Source organism: Crassostrea angulata, chromosome 5 (genome assembly GCF_025612915.1).
Source record: "Crassostrea angulata isolate pt1a10 chromosome 5, ASM2561291v2, whole genome shotgun sequence".
NCBI lineage: Eukaryota > Metazoa > Mollusca > Bivalvia > Ostreida > Ostreidae > Magallana > Magallana angulata.
In genome coordinates this window covers 56,314,865-56,336,547 of record NC_069115.1, presented here as the reverse complement: position 1 = coordinate 56,336,547, position 21,683 = coordinate 56,314,865, and the positions used below count along the sequence as shown (strand labels likewise).

Sequence of the window (21,683 nt, the reverse complement as noted above, 5' to 3'; positions counted from 1 at the left end):
TATCGTATTCGTATGTAATCCGGATTTTAGAACGGTTTCGATTCGACTCTTACGCGTTGTATCACCTAAGCACTTCCTGGCAACGGAAGGATAATCGAAATCAATCAACAGTAAATTATTCACAAAATAAGCATGAAGTGATATAATATTTGTGCTTGGACAACTATTACGAAACAGCAGAGGTAAATAGACAATTTGCACTGAATTCAGGAGACGAATGAGTGTACTGATAAGCACAATGAACGTTATTTATCGTAACACGGTGGTTTATCTGGACACGAACAGGTGTTCTGCCATGGTCTCATTTAATGACCATCGACAGTCTTGTCACGGGGAAATATGTTCCTGTGTCGTTTGTAACAAATGGAGAATAAAATTATTTCATTATGCTACTCATTTGGCGAATGTCGATGGTTTTAGCTATGATATGTCAGTTGCTTGCTATCTAATTTATTAATAATATATAAGGTAAATAAATTCCTCAGCTGGTCCTATATGACAATAAACCATTTAAGAAAATTTATGGGAGTACTGTAAACGAAGTATAACACATGTTATAAATCACTGCAAGGAACATCTTCGTGATAATATTTTTTTTTCATCCCAAACAGAAATTACCAGGTGAATTTGTTTGGAAATATAAAATTGTTTGGGATAATTTAAGTTCATAATTTGGCATTTTTTAATAAAAATGGACTGGCATGATACTTGTTTTAGTGTGTTAAAGTTATTCCATGCAGCTGTGCATTGATTTTTTAATATAAATATTTATAACACACATTTGCAGAACATTTTGCAAGTGATGGTGCAAATTATTAATAGAGTGATTAAAGTTTACACTGCACTAAGCCTTGAGGTGATTAGAATAATAATTGCTAAATATTAGTATAATAATATATTGTAGGGTAAACCAGTATTTTAACAAATGAATATTTTATTATCCACTTTAGGTAATGATATTTCCAAAAATTCTCATCAAATGGTACAATAAATGTTTGAGTTTTAGTTTGCTTTTAGACATTTCATCAGAATGGAGAATACAGTCTAGAATATGAAATGTTTATGCTCCATTGATGATGTTTGAAGCACTTCATAATTTTTTAATTTTTTTTACCAGTACATATAGTTGTATATTTATCAATGTTTGCAATATTCCACAATTAGAGTGTGATCATAAAGATATAAATAACTATAATTTTATTTTTGTAGGAGTGTGAAACATTAGAATGGCGACTGCCAGCACACTACTCCCAGACACCCAAGGGGTTCAGTTCACTGCCCGCCCAGCGGTTCTCCGCACCAAGGAAAATATCAAGTCACGGAATGGCCGGTCATCTTCTCTGAGTAAGCCAGCTACTGACTCTCAGATACTATTGAAATTTACTGAACACTTCCAGAGATCGAATTTTATTTTCACATTTTGATCTTCCTTTATCAATTTTCAATAATTAGTTGGATGAATTGGTAAATCGATGTTATCTGTGCTCTAGCTGATATTAACTATGCAAGAAATTGATTTTGGGATTTAAACATTATTTTCAGGCTCTGAGGGTGGGATCCAGCCAGTCAATGCTAGTCTGTCTAGTATTGAGGTAGAGGCGATCCTCAGGGAGAAGGTGAGGGCCAAACACCAGAACATAATGCAGGTAAGTGGATCGCAGCACCAGGGGAGAGAACTCTACAGAACTGTGTGCATCTAATACATGTATAGGGAAATAAAGTCTTATTTTTTGTGAAACTGATTGACCAATTATGTTGGTGAAAGGGATCGATTTGGCCTCTAATTCAGTGCAGATTTTAGATACTAACGATAAGAAATATGATTAAATGCAGGCGTAGAATAAGAGCATAGTACATGCTATAAAATGTGTTCAATATGTCAGGACAATCAAGAATCGAAGAATTTTAATGAAAAAGGTCTTAATTGAATAGAGCTGAAATGTTCCTCTTTTGCTTTATGATAAGTTATTGATTTTATTTATTCCTATTAACTATTTTGTATACAATATATTTACACCATTTCAAGATTGCTAGGAAAAGGTAGACTATTATGTAAAAACTGATAGGATATAACCCTTATTCAACAGGTATTATCTGTTTGTTTTTCATTAAAATGAAATCTATAATCCTAATTGAATATGACCCTCTCAATGGATTAGTAAGGGCTAAAGCCACCAGATGACATTATCCTAATCTATGCTTTGTACCTTTAAACTTGCCAGTCTTGATAAATTTTACGGTTATTGACGATACACTGGGTGAGGTAGAAATAGCTTAGCTATTTAAATCCCACATGCATCTATTCTATGCAGTGATTTAATCATGAAATAAGTAATTTAAGTTGTTTTAACTGGTATTTAATAATCACTTTACACGAAAATGCAGTTGAGAATTCTTAATTTTATGAATCTTTTTGTAAATATCTAGAGGAATGACCTTTGATGCCGAGTGTTAAATCTATAGATAGTCTATATTGAGGTAATGCTTCCCACTCACAGTGTTAGGGGTATACAGCAGAATTACATAGTCTGTTTGTTTGTCTGTGCCCTGTTACTTTAGTTTCTAACTTTGGCATAAAGAAACAAGAATTCTGAACAAGGCAAAAATTTGTACGTCATGTTAGGGAATGTCATGACTCAAAACCAAGGTCATCTGATGAAAGTCAAGGTCATGTTATCATATTTAATCAAAAAGAATTAGCATAGCTTAATTCTATTGACCAAAAGTCAATTGATAAATGCTGTATTCAAGTGACTTGGTGTTCTTTCATACCAAAAATCATGATTGAACCTTTGGCATTTTCTAAAGAATTTTGTGTTAACTTAAAAAGAAAATCATGGTTACAAGAACATTATTATAAATATAGTGTAAGTAGTTGTCCATTGTTTAGATGACTCCATCAAAATGTGAATTTGATGAAGGTTAGGTTCACATAACTGTACATGCATCAGTTGAATTTGTGTTGAGTCCATGGTAAAGAAAATTTAGAACCTTGTTCACCATGAGGGTACAAAGGTTACCCTCAACATCCAGGTCATGAACATGGATCTTTTGATCAAGGTCAAGGTCAAAGTGTTTTTGTTTTGATGATTCTGGTCAAACTCTTTACTTCGATGTTCACATTAGGCAGAAATTTGTTTATAACCTGTAAAGATTCTTTAGCTGGTGCATTTTGAAAATAAGTTTAGACACTATAGTATAAGCAAGAACAATTTTATCATGTTCATATTTGGGAAAAGGTTTATAAATCATTAATTGGTTTAATATGTCTTCTCCGTCAGACCAAGATAATTGCGTCTCTTGGGTTTTGTTGCTAAAGTACACTTGAATGAAATTTTTAAAAATATTTAAAATCGGTTGTTAGATTTGCGTCATCTCATTCATGCTATATTTTTTTTTATTTCAGGCCTTTATGACTTATGATGTTGAACACAATCTAGGGGTTACTAAGGGGGAATTCCGTCGAGTTTTAGAATCCTTTTGTGTCCCCTTGACCTCAGAGCAGTTTGAAGCAGTAGTGGCCAAGGTACATAACTCTGTACTTGTAGATTATCTAAAGTGTGAGACTCACTTCAACCCTAACCTATTAAATTGTGGCTTCAATTTGCCTTACACCCAAAGCCTTGTTATTTCAAACACACCACATTCACAATTATTACACATTACATGTATATGTATTATCAGTATTCTTAGAAAGAAGAATGAAAGAAAATATAAGGAGAAATTAAAGACGAATGAAATCATGTCATAATACACAGCAGCGATTTCTTGCCTCATATATCCTCATCGGTTTTCTTGGATTATAAGCACCCTGTTTTGTTTTTTGGATACATCACCCTTTTTGTTTTCATTTCAGTCTTGATAAGGACACCACTCAGTTTAAGACCTGGGGTCAGGTTAATTTTAAGGAAATATACTGTGTTCTCCACAAATTTCATATCAGCCTGCATTTTTTTCTGGATTTCTCTAGTAGTTTATGTTATGTAGTCAACATTTTAATTGTGAAATTAATGAACTGCTGAGGTAAGGCTGAACGGCTTGTGCATTTCTGTGTATTCATGTTGTATAACTAAATAAAAGACCATGATTTTGCATATTGAAAGCGACCCAATATTTAGATAGGCAATGTTTAAGTACAGATGAAGCTATAATAATGCAGCCCTCCCCACCTGATTTTTTGTGGAGGGTGCATGAAAATAGAAAAATCAGAGAGAGCAACATTTAATTGCAGCTAGTACATTTTAATGCTCTTTTGATTAGTCTCCTACACAATTATCTTAATCATGGTCTTTTGAAAAACTTTTCAACATTCTGAGGCATCTTGTATCTTTGCTTTTTCATTTAATGCCAAAAAAAGAGAATGCATGTTTATCCTATCAATATTTTATTCTAATGCTTTGACTTTCAACATGTGACAAATTGTTTCCTCAGTAAGTCACAGTTCACTAAGCACAATCTATTTAACCCGATGTATTATATCGTAATCACCTTTTATCAATATCAGTAATATTCGAATTATGCATGCTATGCAAAACTGTTAGTACATGTATTATGATATAGACGTCATGTGTAATGTTGTCTTTGTTACAGCACCCTCTTTATTGACTACATAATAAACTTGTATATCCAAGCTGTTATAACATTTGTTAAGCAAAATTTATCAGTAGATAGTATTTTCACATAACCATGAATTGGTAAGATTATTTTGCAGCTTAATTTGGAAAGGAAATTATCATCAAATACATTAAAAATATGTGAAATTATTAAATAAAGTAAAAGATATGAAAAGCTTGAAATGTGTGAATGTTGAATGAGCTAATTTAGTGCATTAGGAGGTTCACAGGATGTTTCTGCATTGCACACAATTAATGTGCCTTTTACGAAAGATTGGCCTGTTTTTTTGGAGTGTGTAACATTTAGTAAGGTGTTGGCTAGTCCCCACACAACTGGTTCTCTCTTGCTGTTTTATTCCCAATGTGTCGTGTGAGGTGATCTAATACCTAATCCCTCATTTCTCTTCTTGCCTCATCTCTGTAGGTGGAGAAGAATTCGAATGGAACGGTGAGGTACCCTGACTTTATGGAGAAGTTCTATGGGCAGCCGCCCAGCTCTGTAGCAGGCGGTCAATGGGCAGGCTATCAAAAGTAAGTCCACCAGTACTTCATTTCAATATATACTGCAGAGATTGATTGATTGATTGAATATTCACTGTTTAGCATCCTCTCAAGATTTTTAATTTGTAAGAAGATCATTAAATTCAGGTCTTTAAGTTATAACTTGTCCTTTGTGTTTTATATGCAGTAAACAGTATGAAGGTTCTGTTTTCAGAAGCTTTCTCTTTCTCAGCAAAGGAGATAAATGATACCATGATAAAAATCAACTAATAATTACATCTTCTCAACAAACATATACACATGCAGTTTTAAAATGGACAGGTTTCAGACTTGTATATCTATTCATTAGACAATACTTTATCTTCAGGTTTTCGCCTCCTCCTGCAGTAAGGGAGATAAATATTGACATGATAGAAAAGATGTTGAAAGACAAGGTAAGAACTGCATAAAATCTGCATAAGATTGAATGTAAGCTTTAGCTTTTTCTTTCAAGATTCCCCTAAATTGGCAGATACAGTACCTAGGGTTCAAAAGTAAATCTCAACCTTTTATTCTATCACCATGGGGCACTAACTGAGTTTTTGTCACATTTTATTTTACAGATAAGTCAGAATTTCAAGGCTGTTGTGAAAGCTCTGCAGTTGTTTGATTACAACAGAGACGGCAAAATTCAGAGGCATGAGCTTAGGCGAGTGATAGAAAACTACTGCTTCAAACTCACAGACGACCAGTTCCAGAAGTATGTGTCTGCTAGAGTTCAAATTATGATATAAGAGATAATGAATAAATACAGTTGTAGAATTAGGGTAACAGATCGTCCATCTTTATAGGTTGTGGCTGAGGTATGACTTCCACCACACAGGGCTGGTCAGCTACAAGGAGTTCCTGTCCAGACTCGGGGTAGCCGCCAACAACCAGAACCGACCGCCTGTCGATGGAGCCAAGGGAGGTAAGTCATCACTTTATAAAAATTTAGAGTCATCTTTTAATACCATATGCCTTGATATGTTCTCATGCTGACTGTGATTTGACATGGAGAATTTTTGTCTTTTGATTTAGTCGGGGTTTTTCAGGCTGGTCGTTACAGGTGAACTGTCACAACTGTTCCAAATGCATGCCGTTCACTGTTTTGTTTATAGCCTATTATATGAACGTTTCACTCGGAATGAATTACAGATATTGCATGTCTTTTGTTTATTTATACATGCTGTATTAAAAGCGCATGTTCATTGTTACACATACTTCAATGTGTCTTGATTCAATATATTTATCAACATTACTATGCATGGTTATGACCCATTCACTGCTTTCAACACTTTTCCATGAATAAGACTTCATATCTGTTTCAACTATTATTTTCATCATCATAAATACTCTTTGATATATATTGAAATCCATACCTCATGGTTCATTCTTAAGATAATATACCGGTAAATATTTTTTACATTAATTTCATTACATCTATAGGTATTGCATTCATTACGTTCTATGTTAGAGTTTCATATTTTTGTGATCATTTTCATTGCTAATATTTGTTGATATAAAGTCATGTTTTCAAGAGTTTTAATGTTTGACTTTCAGCCCTGTTGTGGCCCCAGCAGATCCCTGTCTCAAACAGCAAGATCTTCAAACAGAGGAAAGATGACGAGGAAGCTTTACAGAGGCTGAACTTTGATCAAATTGAGCTTGAGTTCAGAAACAGAGTAAGTGTACTCAACAAGTCTGATGAATTCATCAATATAGCCACAGTCAAGTCCTTCTTAAACTGATATGTTGTATCAAAATTTCAATGGAACATATCTTTTTTTTTTTTGAAGCATTCAAATTTGAAATAAGTTGAAGGACTTGTAAATTGTTGATTTACTGTGTTATTCACTAAACTTTTGTCATGACAATTTGGTTTGTTATAAGGTTACATTCTTTTTTCTCCGAGTGACCTCGACAATTTGGGCTGTTATAAGGTTACAATGTCTTTCTGTGTGTAGATGAGGAAGAATTACCTGAATCTGAAGAAGATTTTCCTGACCTTTGATCGTCACCTGGACGGATTTATCAACCTGGAGGACCTCAAGTCCATCCTGTGTCAGTTCACTGTCCCTATGTCTGACCAGCTCTTCAGGCAGATGATGGAGAGGTAAGGGGAGGAAACTCTGGTTTTGAATTGAAGAGCACTTGCTAAATTTTTGTGTACAGTATTAAAGGATAAAGCTCTTGTGTGTAGCAGATAAGATTTAAATTAATGCATTGTCTGTAATTTTTCAGGTGTGGGGTGAAAGGATCTGGTAAGATTTCCTGGGAGCAGTTTTTGGACAAATTCCAGGATCCTCAGGGTGGGGGAAATGGACAGACCATCCCCATGAGAAACAACCACAAGTAGGTCGACTACCATGTAGAGGGTTCATTTTCAAATTGACTCATTTGATTTCAAAAGTGCAACAAAGCAATTGTTTGATTAATTTAAGGAATATTTTTGTTACCAAAAGCTTTAATTCCACATTTACATGCATGAATTTGAAAAGAAGTTTATGTTTTAAGGACTTATCGGGTTTTGAAAAGAAAAATACATGCATATTGAATTGTCTGTAATTTCACATATCAATTTCAGATTTTTCCCAATCCGTGAAGGTATAGAGACGGTGGCAACGGATGACATCTGGAAATTACTGTACAAACACGTACAGAGCCACTACCCCTCCCTAAAGCAGGCCTTCCTACAGATAGATGCTGTAAGTCTCCATTTTCATAGTGATTAAAAGGCAAAGAAACCAACAATATTAAAGTTTAAATCTGTAGTATATGTTATTACCGGTTTCAGATTTTTCAAAAAAGTTAAGTCACTGAGAAGCATGTTTACTTACCGTAATTCAGCTTACAAATTGACGCTGTTATTCTTAGTTGTCAACAAGATTGATGCAAAGAAGCAAAACTATTGATGTTATATTTATACTGATTATCAGACTTCATTAAAAATAAAAGGTACGTTACAGGAAAGCTAGTTTACTTTTACAGACCCGTAAAGGGCGCATCACTCGTACAGAGCTGAGGAATGTGATTGAGAAGTTCGCCTTCCGATTAGACAACGAACAGTTCAAACAGCTAATGCTGAAGCTGGACCCGTACCACACCAATAGTATCTCCTACCATGACTTCCTGAAGCTGTTCGAAGAAACAGACACCCCAGTAAGTCAGCCAATCAGATTTAAGATCCCCGGAATTATTTCAAACTTTGTTATGTGTAAAGAATTAAAGAAATTGAATAATGATAGAGTGTTCATGTGAAGATAATACTTCTGATTAAATAGTTCTGCTTTTATGTCACACGCTGATTTTAATTAATTTCAGGAGGGACACAAATGGCTGAACTCTGTCCACCGTTTCAATGAAACTCCAAAGCCTGCCATTATGGCCTGGGAAACAGTGAGTCCATTTTGAAATAATACATACCTTATTCAAACAGACTGTTATTTTTCCTGGATAAAAAAATCAAATATATATACTGTAGTGAGATGACCAAGCTCTCTGCTCAGTTTTGGTAATTAAGCCATTTGTTCAGCAAGCTGTGTTCAAAACAAACAGAGCTTAATATTTACAAAGTTGTTCAATGAGCCAATTGTTTCCCTCACAGATTGAAGAGATTCTACGAGAGAAGATCACAGAGTACTGGAAGCCTGTTTCTGCTGCTATCATGGCCGCTGATTCTAAAGGAGATGGTTACATCTCCATCCCCAAAATGAAGTCCATCATTGATAACTGTGTGCTGCCCGTCTCAGAGGATCACTTCAAGAGGTTAGCAAGATGGGGTTTGCCGCGGGTGTTTCTGAATGTTCAGTCCAATTGATTAAAAGCAATACTAGCTACATCATTTTAATTGCATTCAAATGGAGGTAAATGTAGTTTAATATGTATAAAGAGAACTCTGTGTTTTGTTGATAGCATGGTGTCAAGGTGTCAGGACTGCTCCAACAACATGATTAACTATGTGGAGTTCCTGGAGATGCTGAATGTGGATGTGCGGCCTGGGGATCTGGTGGGACTGAGCTCACAGATCCAGTCAGGCAGTGAGGAGAGGGAGGCCATTAGGGTCAAGAACCACATAGCAAGGTAAGTCAGAAACCACAGAGTAAGGCAAGGGCAACAACCACAAAGTAAGGTAAAGCGCAAAAACCACAGAGTAAGGTTAGGGCAAAAAACAAAGAGTAAGGTAAGGGAATACAAAGTAATTAAGGGCAAAAACCACAGAATAAGGGCAAAAACCAAAAATTCATAACAAGAAATGGTAAAAACCGTCTGCTGAACAGAAAATCTAGGAAATATAACACATTACAAGATAAACACAAAATAATAAAGGAGGTAAGAATAAGGTAAAAAAAACCTTCATCTTACACATGTAAGTGCAGCTTCAGCAACATTACATAGCAAGGGAAGGGCAAAAACTACATCAAAAATAAAATGCTCTGGCAAGGGGAATTAATTTATTTTGTCTGATATTATTACAGTGTATGAATATGAATGATTGAATTTTACAGGGCTACAAGGGTTAACAGAAGAGCTCAGAATCGAACCAACACAATGACAGCTGATGAAGTGATTACAAGGCTAAAGGACAGGATGTCCCAGCACAAGGTCCAGATCAGACAGGCCTTCCTCTCCTTTGACAAGTCAGGCAAGGGTCGAGTCACCAAGAAGAACTTCAGAGAGGTGAGATTCTAGAGCACAAAAAATCAACAGCAACTTGGATATAAGTGTATATGTACTTACAAGTCTATGGGTTACAGTTTTCCTTACTAGATAAATGTCTAGTCTCTCATAACAGTTTTCCACGCTCTTATAAATCTGTTAAAGAGGGCTGGATGGTCATGGCCATTTTTTAGTATATCAATCTCCTTGAGTATAAGAGTTTAGCATAACGATATAAAAACATGCAAATTTTAAACCAAATATTTTTGGGGTTCTTCCTTACTGAACATTGTTTTATGGCAACCGAAATAATCTCAAAAAATTTAAGGTAGATATCTGATAGGTAATTTGTTGATGTTTAGAATCAAATGTTATTTATCATTAGCTGTATTGTCTCTTTTATAGGTCCTTGGGTCGTTTGGAGTTTTGATGACTGATGATCAGTTCAAGGAGTTGACTGAGCGAGTTGGATTTATGAACGGATACATGAATTACTCTGACTTTGTGATGGCGTTTGAGGATCCGCGAGCTCAGGGCCCAGGAGACGAGATCCTGAGGGTGGGCAATCACCGCGTCAATCCAATCAGGGGGGATGAGTGGGGAATGACCGCTGATGAAGTGGAGGCCAAGTTAAGGAGTAAACTTAGAGAAAACTTTGCAGTGAGTGTACAAGCCATCCATAATTTTATCCACTGTTGGTGTTAAAACTATGAACAAAGTGAAAAAAATTAAAGGTGTATTCAATATTTATGTTGAAAGACTTCAACTTTTATCAGCCAAATTATAAACCATGCAGTATATGCATTTTGGTTAATATGGTTCATTCCCATGCATAAATGTATTTTGATATATAAATGATATTTTCTTTTTGCATAATTATTGTCCCTTTTCCTCAAAGATGTATGTGTATAATCATGTAAAATGTAAAAAATTTCAGTATGGTTAAAAAATGTTCCCAAAAAGATTCATCTGACCTGTACATTTTTCTATGTTTTAGAATCTGCGTGCAGCATTTTATAAGTTTGATGACGACCACAATGGTCTGATTAACAAGGCCAACTTCCGCCGTATTCTGGACTCTTTTATGTGTATTATCTCGGACAATGAATTTGAGGAACTGTGTAAGAGATTAGGAATAACAAAATCCACAAAGATTTCCTACGAAGAGTTCCTCCAGCGGTTTGAAGTCAGAGATACTGTGGAAGGGCACAAGTGGCTCAACTCCGTTCATAGGTAGGCTCACTGGATGCTTGTTTTAGCAAATTCTCATATTTGGTATTTTTTGTTTATATAATTGATCTCATCCCCCATTCATTCCCCCCCCCCCCCCCCCCCAAAAAAAATGAAAAATTAATTTTGACCATTATTTTCCAAATCCATTTAAATTTGATATCAGAGTAAAACGATACATTATTTTTTTTTTAAACATTTCTTGTATCATTTTTAAAATTAAACTTGATGCAGTAGTTGAGTGTCTTCTTAGTAATCACACATTTTCTATACTGATGACATTTTTTTGTGTTTAGGTATAACTCTACACATCCCACTCAAGAAATGACCGCAGAGTCAGCACATGAAGCATTAAAACTGAAATGTCACAGACAATGGAAGGACCTGGCTCAGGTAAGATACATATAGATAACCCTGCACAGCCTGGGTAAAACAGACGGGACACTAGTACATTTCAAACAGATTCCCAATACATTCATACATGTATGAAACAGTTGTGGCATACCTTAAACAGGGAAAATGTTGCCCATGTTTTATTTTTGCTCCATTTGTTTTCATTAGTAGTGAATGAATTCAAGAGCGGGGCTACTTAACAATTAATTTATGTTTTTCTAATTAATTCCTGGTTGTTACAGGCTTTTACACAAATCGATGCAATTGGAAGTAAAGGAGTCCTGCGGAGGAGAGAGTTACGGGACCTGCTCTTTAAAATGGTTATTCCGATGGGACCAGAGGAATTCAAAAGACTCTGGACATTGTAAGTTCTTAGTTGTCTGCATTAAATATTGACTTGAAAAAGAATGTATCATTGCCAACTTGTTTTAGTGGTACATGTATATAATCACTTTACTCACTGTGAATTTGATTGACAAGATATTCATCAGAAAAACTTGCTCAATACAGTTAAAAGAACAGTACTGGTAATTGGAAGTACAAAATGATGTAAAAACTTGTGTTTGAATTAGCTATGATGAGGATGGGAAAGGCTACATCAATTATCAGGACTTCCTGGATAAACTGGGGGCCTCGGAGTTTGCCCCGGCCGATATGATGGGGACCAGTGCCGACATCATTGACAACAGTCACAAGACAATAATGGTGCACAATGAGGACCAGCTGGCCAAGCACCAGAGAATGACCAAGCACCAGGCCATCAAGGTGGCATTCATGAACGCCGAGCAGGTGGAGAGGCAACTCAGGTACGGCATTCTTAGACAGGCACAGATTGAAAATATAAATTTAATACAGTGAATGCTTCAATTGAGTCAATCTGGTACGTAAAATTATATACAGTATAAATACAGTCAGACTAGTACTAGGGAACATGTATACAGTCAGACTGGGAATAAAAAATATGAGCATACTGGTAGTCAAATTGTTTTGTGTCTTGTTGTTGAAACATGAATGATCTAATGTTTGACAGTCATAAGATTCCATACTTAACAGTGTACATGCAGCATTGATGTTTGAAATGCATAAATTAATAACCCTGTTGTCTGTAGATACTAAGTTTGAATATTGAAAAACTTACTGGTTCATAAAATTATTGCCCTTCTTTAAGGTCACTGGATTCTAGTAAAATTTTGATCATCTTTGACATCTGAGATGAATTTCATGCTGATGATGTTTTTTGGTTTCTCTTTTTAACTACTCAGGGACAAGATCCGAGACAACTTCAAGGACACCTATGAGGCATTCATGAAGTACGACACTCAGAAGAAAGGTTCCCTGTCTGTCAATGAGATCCAGAAGGTCCTCAGTGACCTCCACTTCTTCATGGACGATGAGCAGTTCTTCAAACTCATGGACAAGTAAGTCTCCACAGCCTCACAACATTCTCAATAAAATTTACTTACTCTTCATTGAGTCTCACTATACATCTACAATTTCCTCTACACAATATTTGAGACATTTTCTCCTAGAAAAAAGTAAATGGTTAGATGTTCTCTGAAGTTAGCTACATGTATTGTTCATCATTTAGGATTGGGCTTGGTACAAAGGGAAGTCGGCTGAACTACGAAGAGTTCCTGAGGGCATTTGAGGATGGTCGTAAGGAACACTACCAGCGTCCTTTGCCAGAGGTCAGGATTGAGGAGTGTGGGGCCCTCAGTCCTCAGGAAGCGGAAACCAAACTCCGGCGGGTGATAGAGAACCAGGGTGACGTCCTCGGAAAGGTGTGTGGTTAGGAATATTGCAGTTCTTGCTATGATACAAATACAGTTAATATGTAGGAAATGTGCAATTGTGATGATGCTATTAATTACTACAAAGTATTAGTAATACCACACCAGTAGGATTTTGTTCAAACTACATGTCAAAGGATTCTGTAAACATCAACCTCACAGAAATTTAAGGACCTAATGATCCTACTAGCTATACATGTGTGAAATGAAAATATCTTAATTAGGCTGAATTTAAACTTTGATGAAATTAGAATTAATGACTGGCTTTTGTTTCAGGCCTTTGCTTCCTTTGACAAGACTCAGTCCAACCTGATTTCCCTGGCTGATTTCCGTCGTGTGCTTGACATCTTTGCCTTTAAGCTGACGGAGCCCCAGTGGCGCCATCTACAGAGTCGGTTACAGCTGGTCGACAAGTCAGTGAACTATGTCCTGTTCCTGGAGAACTATGCCATGTCGGATCAGGAGGTAAGATAGAAAGGTCAACTTTTGCAGGAAAACTAAAACACAGATCTCGTTCAATGAAGAGATTATACATTTCAGTGTAATCATAAATATGTAGCAATTACATAGAAAAACTTCACCCTCAGTGTCTTGAATGCTGCTTGAGTTTGCATATTTGTAAAATTCAGTGCTTTGTTATATGCCAAAAACAAGTGAATGAGAGAATGCATGTTATGGGTACACTGTTGTTGTTTCAGGATGCAGAGAAGTGGCTGAGTGTCCTACAGAAGCAGATGAGGGACCAGTCACAGACACTGATGCCAATTGATGAGGTTCAAGAGAGGCTTAGGGAGGCAGTACATGCCCACTTCTACACACTGGCCAACCTGTTCAAGGAGGTAGACTATGCTGACATCGGGGTCGTATCCAAAGAGGATTTCAGAGATGTGATGGATAAAAACGTCATGAGATTCACAGACGAGCAGGTATGTGTTACATACTCTGATAGGCATTTCATTTATTGCAAATATATACCAAATATTTACAGGTTATTTTTTGGTTGATAGGTCTATTTTTTAAAAGAGTAGTTTTATATTCCTCGCAGTTTGACAAGGTGTGGGCGTCTCTTCCGACCAATGATTTTGGTAACCTTGACTACAAGGAGTTCCTGCGTCGTTATTCCTCCAACATGGAGATTCCCCCCACCCAAAGGCCGGCCTCCACAATCAATGGCCGACCGGGGACACAGATGTCTGGGAGACGTCTACAGAGTCGAGCCATGTCAAGGTCAATCACACAGGTGAGGTCATTGCTCAGGGAAAGAGTTTATTTGTAGAATGTCATGTACGCTGTACTAGCATTGCTAAGTTATTATTTCATTTATGTGAGAATCTTTTTCTGCTCACAGATGGAGTTTGGTCGTCCTGGATCTCGATTATCTCGAGCTCAGTCTCGTATGAGTACGCCGCTGATCAATGCAGAAAGTGCAGAGGCCAGGATCAAGAACCGGATATTCCGCAACTGGAAGGAAATCCAGAGGAGTTGTCGTAACTGTGATAGGAATAATACCGGAACTATTCAGGTCCAGGAACTCAAAGGTAACTATAGAAGTTCATCTATGTATATGTTTGTAGAATGCAGAGGTGAAAATGCACTGTAAATAGATTTTATTGTAATAAAAGGAGATATGCTTGAATAAGCTATACATTTATATAAGTACCGGTACCTAGATTTATTAAGTATACAGTTTCACTTATTATTAAACAAAAATACATGCATGTTTAGATTAATAATATACAGTATTATAATAACATGTATAACAAATTCTTGTACTAGCATGAATTGAGTACATTTGCTTTCTTTTTCAGATATTCTGGTCAGGAATGGAATTGACATGCCTGATGAGGAGTTTTACGATTTGATGACAAAGTATGATCTGCGAGAGGATGGATCGTTCGCCTACGTGGACTTCCTGCGTCACTTCATCCTCAATTTGAAGCCACAGGATGATGGGAACTTAATGTCACGGCGACGCGTTCCACAGGGACGGGTTTCTGTAAGTATAAATTGTCTGCATGTATTGGTACTTGCACAACAGTGCTTTATGTTTGAACCTTGGAGGAAAATTAACCTGTATAAATTTGATTCTAATTGCTGTTTTGATGTGGAATTTGACATCTGCACAATTGTACCTTGTTACCTGTTTGATAGATAACATAACTGGTAAATGTCATAGGACTAATCTGTGTGTGTGTTTAATGCCAAACAGGTGCCAATATTCAGTAAACAGTTGAAGGTACTTAATGCTCAATATTGATTTTTTTTTTTATTTTTAAGCTTTTATATATATTTTATCTACACTTGTATGCCTGACACATTAAGATTTTTCAATAGGGAAACTGTCTGACAAGAGATCGGCAAATTGCCTGAACAAACTTACTATAGTGGAGGACTGCTTCTGCTCAACTGAGTAAATCAAATGCCATGCAAATGTAGAATTAAATTGAATATAAACACTAAAAAATATACCGGTGTCATATAATATTTTGATACCGCGAAATATTGAACCCGGGTTCAATATATTATGCGATATTATGAACCCGGGTTCAAAATATCGCTGCGATATATTGAACCCCCCCATAAGATATTGAACCCCGGGTTCAAAATATTATGGCCGCGATATTTTGAAACCCTATCGAATTTTCATTGCTCTTGGAGAGGGGGTTCAAAATATTATGGCTGCGATATATTGAACCCCCTACTGTTTCCAATTTCCTTTGGAGAGGGGGTTCAAAATATTATGGCTGCGATATTTTGAATCCCCTACTTATTTCCAATTCCCATTGGAGATGGGGTTCAAAATATTATGGCTGCGATATTTTGAACCCCCTACCTATTTCCAATTCCCATTGGAGAGGGGGTTCAAAATATTATGGCCGCGATATTTTGAATCCCCCTCTATTTTTTTTTGCTATTGGAGAGGGGGTTCAAAATATTATGGCTGAGATATTTTGAACCCCCTACTTATTTCCAATTCCCATTGGAGAGGGGGTTCAAAATATTATGGCTGCGATATTTTGACCCCCCTACCTATTTCCAATTCCCATTGGAGAGGGGGTTCAAAATATTATGGCCGCGATACTTTGAATCCCCCTCTATTTTTTTTTGCTATTGGAGAGGGGGTTCAAAATATTATGGCTGCGATATTTTGAACCCCCTACTTATTTTCAATTCCCATTGGAGAGGGGGTTCAAAATATTATGGCTGCGATATTTTGAACCCCATACCTATTTCCAATTTCCTTTGGAGAGGGGGTTCAAAATATTATGGCTGCGATATTTTGAATCCCCTACTTATTTCCAATTCCCATTGGAGAGGGGGTTCAAAATATTATGGCTGCGATATTTTGAACCCCCTACCTATTTCCAATTCCCATTGGAGAGGGGGTTCAAAATATTATGGCTGCGATATTTTGACCCCCCTACCTATTTCCAATTCCCATTGGAGAGTGGGTTCAAAATATTATGGCCGCGATATTTTAAATCCCCCTCCATTTTTTATTGCTATTGGAGAGGGGGTTCAAAATATTATGGCTGCGATATATTGAACCCCCTACTTATTTCCAATTCCCTTTGGAGAGGGGGTTCAAAATATTATGGCTGCAATATTTTGAACCCCCCTCCATTTTTTATTGCTATTGGAGAGGGGGTTCAAAATATTATGGCTGCGATATATTGAACCCCCTACTTATTTCCAATTCCCTTTGTAGAGGGGGTTCAAAATATTATGGCCGCGATATTTTGAACCCCCCTACCTATTTCCAATTCCCATTGGAGAGGGGGTTCAAAATATTATGGCAGCGATATATTGAACCCCCTACATATTTTTCAATTTCCTTTGGAGAGGGGGTTCAAAATATTATGGCTGCGATATTTTGAACCCCCCTCAATTTTTCATTGCTATTGGAGAGGGGGTTCAAAATATTATGACTGCGATATATTGAACCCCCTACCTATTTCCAATTCCCATTGGAGAGGGGGTTCAAAATATTATGGCCGCGACATTTTGAACCCCCCTCTATTTTTTATTGCTATTAGAGAAGGGGTTCAAAATATTATGGCTGCGATATATTGAACCCCCTACTTATTTCCAATTCCCTTCGGAGAGGGGGTTCAAAATATTATGGCAGTGATATTTTGAACCCCATACCTATTTCCAATTCCCATTGGAGAGGGGGTTCATAATATTATGGCTGCGATATATTGAAAACCCTTCTTATCATGGTACTCTTCCAAGTCCATGGCCGATGCGGTCACAAATGAATTGATCAGTAGAAACTCACAATTCCCAAATTGTATTACATAACAGGGATATTTTACAGGCTGATGTCAGTTAATAAGGGAGCCAATTAATGTTTACCTAGCTACCACCGGTGTGTATACACAGTACACAGGTGTTAGCCCCCTTTTCTCCCACCTGGGGACTACCATTTGAGTAACCTCCAAGGATACCCTATTTTCTTGGTAACAAAAAGAATCACAAAAAACAATATGATTTTCATTCATAATATGTTTTATTACGGACTGACAATAAAAGCACAATTATACCCCCCCCCCCCCTTCCATCTACCCCCTCCCCCCCCCCCAAAAAAAATAATTTGAATTCTGTATATGCATGAAGAAAAGATTTGGGGGGGGGGGGGTCAAAAGCAATAAAAGAAGGGTGGCATTATTATTTATAATTAAATTTCACAGCAATTAAATTTTGAAACCCCTAGATCTCCAATAGCCAGTGATAAGAAGGGTTTTCAATATATCGCAGCCATAAAATTATGAACCCCCTCTCCAATGGGAATTGGAAATAGGTATGGGGTTCAAAATATCGCTGCCATAATATTTTGAAACCCCTCTCTAATGGAAATTGGAAATAGGTTGGGGGTTCAATATATCGCGGCCATAATATTTTGAACCCCCTCTCAAATAGCAATGAAAAATAGAGGGGGGTTCAAAATATCGCGGCCATAATATTGTGAACCCCCTATCCAATGGGAATTGGAAAAAGGTAGGGGGTTCAATATATCGCAGCCATAATATTTTGAACCCCCTCTCCAATACCAATGCAAAATAGAAGGGGGTTCAAAATATCGCGGCCATAATATTTTGAACCCCCTCTCCAATGGGAATTGAAAAATATGTAGGGGGTTCAATATATCGCAGCCATAACATTTTGAACCCCCTATCCAAAAGCAATTAATAATGGAGGGGGGTTCAAAATATGGCAGCCATAATATTTTGAACCCCCTCTTCAATAGAAATTGGAAAAAGGTAGGAGGTTCAAAATATCGCGGCCATAATATTTCAAACCCCCTCTTCAATAGAAATTGGAAAAAGGTAGGAGGTTCAATATATCGCGGCCATAATATTTTGAACCCCCTCTCCAATGAGAATGGGAAAAAGGTAGGGGGTTCAATATATCGCGGCCATAATATTTTGAACCCCCTCTCCAATACCAATGAAAAATAGAGGGGGGTTCAAAATATCGCGGCCATAATATTTTGAACCCCCTCTCCAATGAGAATTGGAAAAAGGTAGGGGGTTCAATATATCGCGGCCATAATATTTTGAACCCCCTCTCCAATAGCAATGAAAAATAGAGGGGGGTTCAAAATATCGCGGCCATAATATTTTGAACCCCCTCTCCAATGAGAATGGGAAAAAGGTAGGGGGTTCAATATATCGCAGCCATAATATTTTGAACCCCCTCTCCAGTATCAATGAAAAATAGAGGGGGGTTCAAAATATCGCGGCCATAAAATATTGAACCTGGGTTCAATATTTTATGGGGGGGTTCAATATATCGCAGCGATATTTTGAACCCGGGTTCAATATATCGCGGGGTTCAAAATATTATATGACACCGGTATGTTAATTTATTGGAAAATTGATTTCTGCCAAATATGGTTCACCTTTTAATGTGCTAAATTAATTTCAATTCTGTCAGACATTTTCCCAAATTGCACTTCATGTAACCAAGCATGGTACATACCTGTGTTGTATTGTCAGGGAGGGGTTGTTTACATCATGTTGTGTTACATGTAATGTTGTATGTAAGAGAGGGGTTTACTTACTGAGTTGATTTTAATTTGACTGGGGCCGACATTGAGTGTTGACATAATTGTGTGGGTTTATTTATTCAGTCGCTGTCGTCTGTGTCGGAGGATACCCAGGTAACAGAGAAATCTTCTGAGTGGGCTGTAGTGGCTTCTTGTGATTATATCACAAATCACATGAACATTTATTGTATCGATGATTATACATTATCAATCTCAACGTGATCTGAAAGTTGATCACAGCTTTATCATAATATCTCAAGATGAACTTTTATAATCAATTCTCTTAGTATCCAGTTATCATCTCAACTTGTATCAGTTGTTAAAATCATAAAAGTATTAATATACTAGTTTACTTCATATTATATGTTTATGCTAAATTACATTTAATTGAATGCATTATATATTTTGTTACTTTTAAAATATCTCTTGCCTTATTATAATCATCTACTGATCTTGATTCATGATTTCTAATGTGTATCTTTTTTTCTTGAAAACTGTTTAATTTATCTGTAACTGGATTCTTGTGTTAAGTTTTTTCATTCCTTCGTCCACTTTTGATATTTTGGCAATTTAATCAAGCTTTATATTCACAAACTTTATTTTTTTTCTATTCACCGACAAATTTTCTCTGCTTATAAAATTTGATATTTAATAACAGTTACTGTCCAGAATTCTCTTTGTTGTAAAACTTAAATATTTCAAAGCCATTCATCAGCAGTAATGTTTATTGAAATTAAGTACTGGTATTTAGGAACTTTGTATGTAATAATGATGTATAATAATTATTATGTCATGAAGAAAAAAGCACTGATTATCAGCTTGTTATGTTATATGATTGTTTGGTCATAGTAATTGCTAAATTGTATTGTTCTGGTTTGGTAGCTAGTTATATCCATTTCATCAATTTGAAGCAAATTATATTATTTCTTGCTGGCAAATGGTTAGATGTATGTTGAGAAAACTGTACTTGTATAGTAAATAAAAGCATTGTTAATATTCTGTGGGAACAAGGTATTACTTCAATCAGGAAAAGTAAAGTTCCGTTGCATGTTACAGGTATCCGCGGGCCACACCAGCACTCACTTCTATGACGCCATGATCCGACTCCGAGAATGCGTCGTGCAAAACTGGAAGGAGATGAGGCGGCTCTTCCGATCGATGGACCGTGACAACCAGGGAGCCATCCCGTCCCTGGACTTCCGATACGTCCTGCGACAGTTCAGTGTCAATCTGGAGGAGGACGAGTTTTTCCACCTATTGTCGTACTACGACAAGAACTTGAACGGAATGATTGCCTACAATGACTTTATCAAGGCTTACCTCCAGAATCCCTGAGGGACGGCCATCTTAGGAACTTAATCAATAGAACCACTTTTTCTGCTGATAAATCTGCTTTCTTTTCCTGCTTTGTTTTTTACAGCCTGCAGTGGTCTTTCTGACAGTGACGGTGCCGTTTGGCAATCCTTAGTGCTGATGTACCCATGTACTGCCTCTGTACAATCTATCTGGTCAGGGAGCTCGCAATAAAAATCTGTATTCCTCCGATCTGCTCCTTGATTTTACCTCAGTTCCAGAGATAGTAATCAAACACATTGATTCTATACTGTACCTTAGTTAATTATAACTGTGTGTACTGGACATCTTCTCTCTGTAGAAAGTGTGGATGTGTTATCTATAAAACATTTCTCTCATCTGTGATAAACATTCGACTGTGATTCAAAGTATTATGTTTTTACTTCAAATGCTGATTCATGATTTTATCTTTATCCAAAATTTTATGTACATATTTTTTTGTATATTCACAAATTCTTTTTGAATAAAAAGTTATTTTGATATTTCATAGTTATTTTTCTTTTTACAAAACCAGTAGATAATGATGTTTCAAATATTTACTTGCAGTATTTGTATACAAGGCAAATATTTGCCATGTGTTATTTTTGCCCTACCAAAGTACCGGTAATTTTGCCTGGTGTTATATTTGCCCTAACAGGCCTTTGTTTGAAGCGATATTGGGCAAATGGGCCAACAATTAAATAAGGTCAAACAATTACCGGTAGATGGCTTCTGTTATTTACAAAAATTTGCCTTCATGATTTGAGAGATAGTAATCAAGTAAAGCAAATATTATACTAAATGAAGCTTTTTAGAAGAAAAGTGCTCATTTTTGTTGATGATATATAAAAGAAGTTAAACCATGAAATTTAATGTCAATTTTATATTCAAATGACTGTCTCCTAAGGATTAATGGGCTTTGAGCATGTAACAAATCTATAGAATTCTATTATATAATAAGTTTTGTTTTGCCTCGGACTAAAATGTCTAGACGTCATTGGATGAATCGCATTACGTGATTGCCTTATAAATTTCTTTACATGGCTGGCGTCAACATGGCGGACGTAATGCTATTTGAGCTGATTTTTTACACAA

General features: G+C 36.5%; 1 protein-coding gene across 7 annotated transcripts; it reads left to right on the top strand.

Annotated features, from left to right (window-relative positions):
• The first annotated feature begins 39 nt into the window (after positions 1-39).
• On the top strand, positions 40-21,091 carry LOC128183522 (EF-hand calcium-binding domain-containing protein 6-like). 7 transcript variants are annotated; one of them, XM_052852554.1, is made up of 32 exons: positions 40-182; positions 1,210-1,344; positions 1,543-1,646; positions 3,407-3,526; positions 5,038-5,144; positions 5,482-5,548; positions 5,717-5,853; positions 5,945-6,063; positions 6,696-6,817; positions 7,100-7,248; positions 7,377-7,487; positions 7,720-7,840; positions 8,124-8,294; positions 8,457-8,531; positions 8,740-8,900; positions 9,048-9,215; positions 9,641-9,812; positions 10,197-10,451; positions 10,789-11,024; positions 11,318-11,414; positions 11,657-11,778; positions 11,987-12,220; positions 12,677-12,832; positions 13,003-13,195; positions 13,481-13,669; positions 13,903-14,130; positions 14,250-14,444; positions 14,553-14,742; positions 15,013-15,200; positions 15,414-15,440; positions 19,341-19,370; positions 20,313-21,091. In XM_052852554.1, the coding sequence occupies exons 2-32, from the start codon at positions 1,227-1,229 to the stop codon at positions 20,589-20,591; spliced, it is 4,641 nt and encodes a 1,546-aa protein (XP_052708514.1). In that variant the 5' UTR covers positions 40-182; positions 1,210-1,226; the 3' UTR covers positions 20,592-21,091. The 7 variants fall into 7 exon arrangements, with proteins under 7 accessions (XP_052708514.1, XP_052708520.1, XP_052708518.1 ...); XM_052852560.1 differs by lacking the exon at positions 3,407-3,526 and having other exon boundaries at positions 1,543-1,616; XM_052852558.1 differs by lacking the exon at positions 3,407-3,526.
• The last annotated feature ends 592 nt before the right edge of the window (positions 21,092-21,683 follow it).

What these genes read in the sequence shown, in the direction of transcription:
- LOC128183522 (XM_052852554.1), top strand. Translation starts at nt 1,227, where the DNA reads ATGGCGACTGCCAGCACACTACTCCCAGACACCCAAGGGGTTCAGTTC. An exon ending in TTCAGGCAGATGATGGAGAG is followed by an intron (nt 7,249 to 7,376) that starts GTAAGGGGAGGA and finishes GTAATTTTTCAG; the next exon opens with GTGTGGGGTGAAAGGATCTG. An exon ending in TGTCAAGGTCAATCACACAG is followed by an intron (nt 14,445 to 14,552) that starts GTGAGGTCATTG and finishes TTCTGCTCACAG; the next exon opens with ATGGAGTTTGGTCGTCCTGG.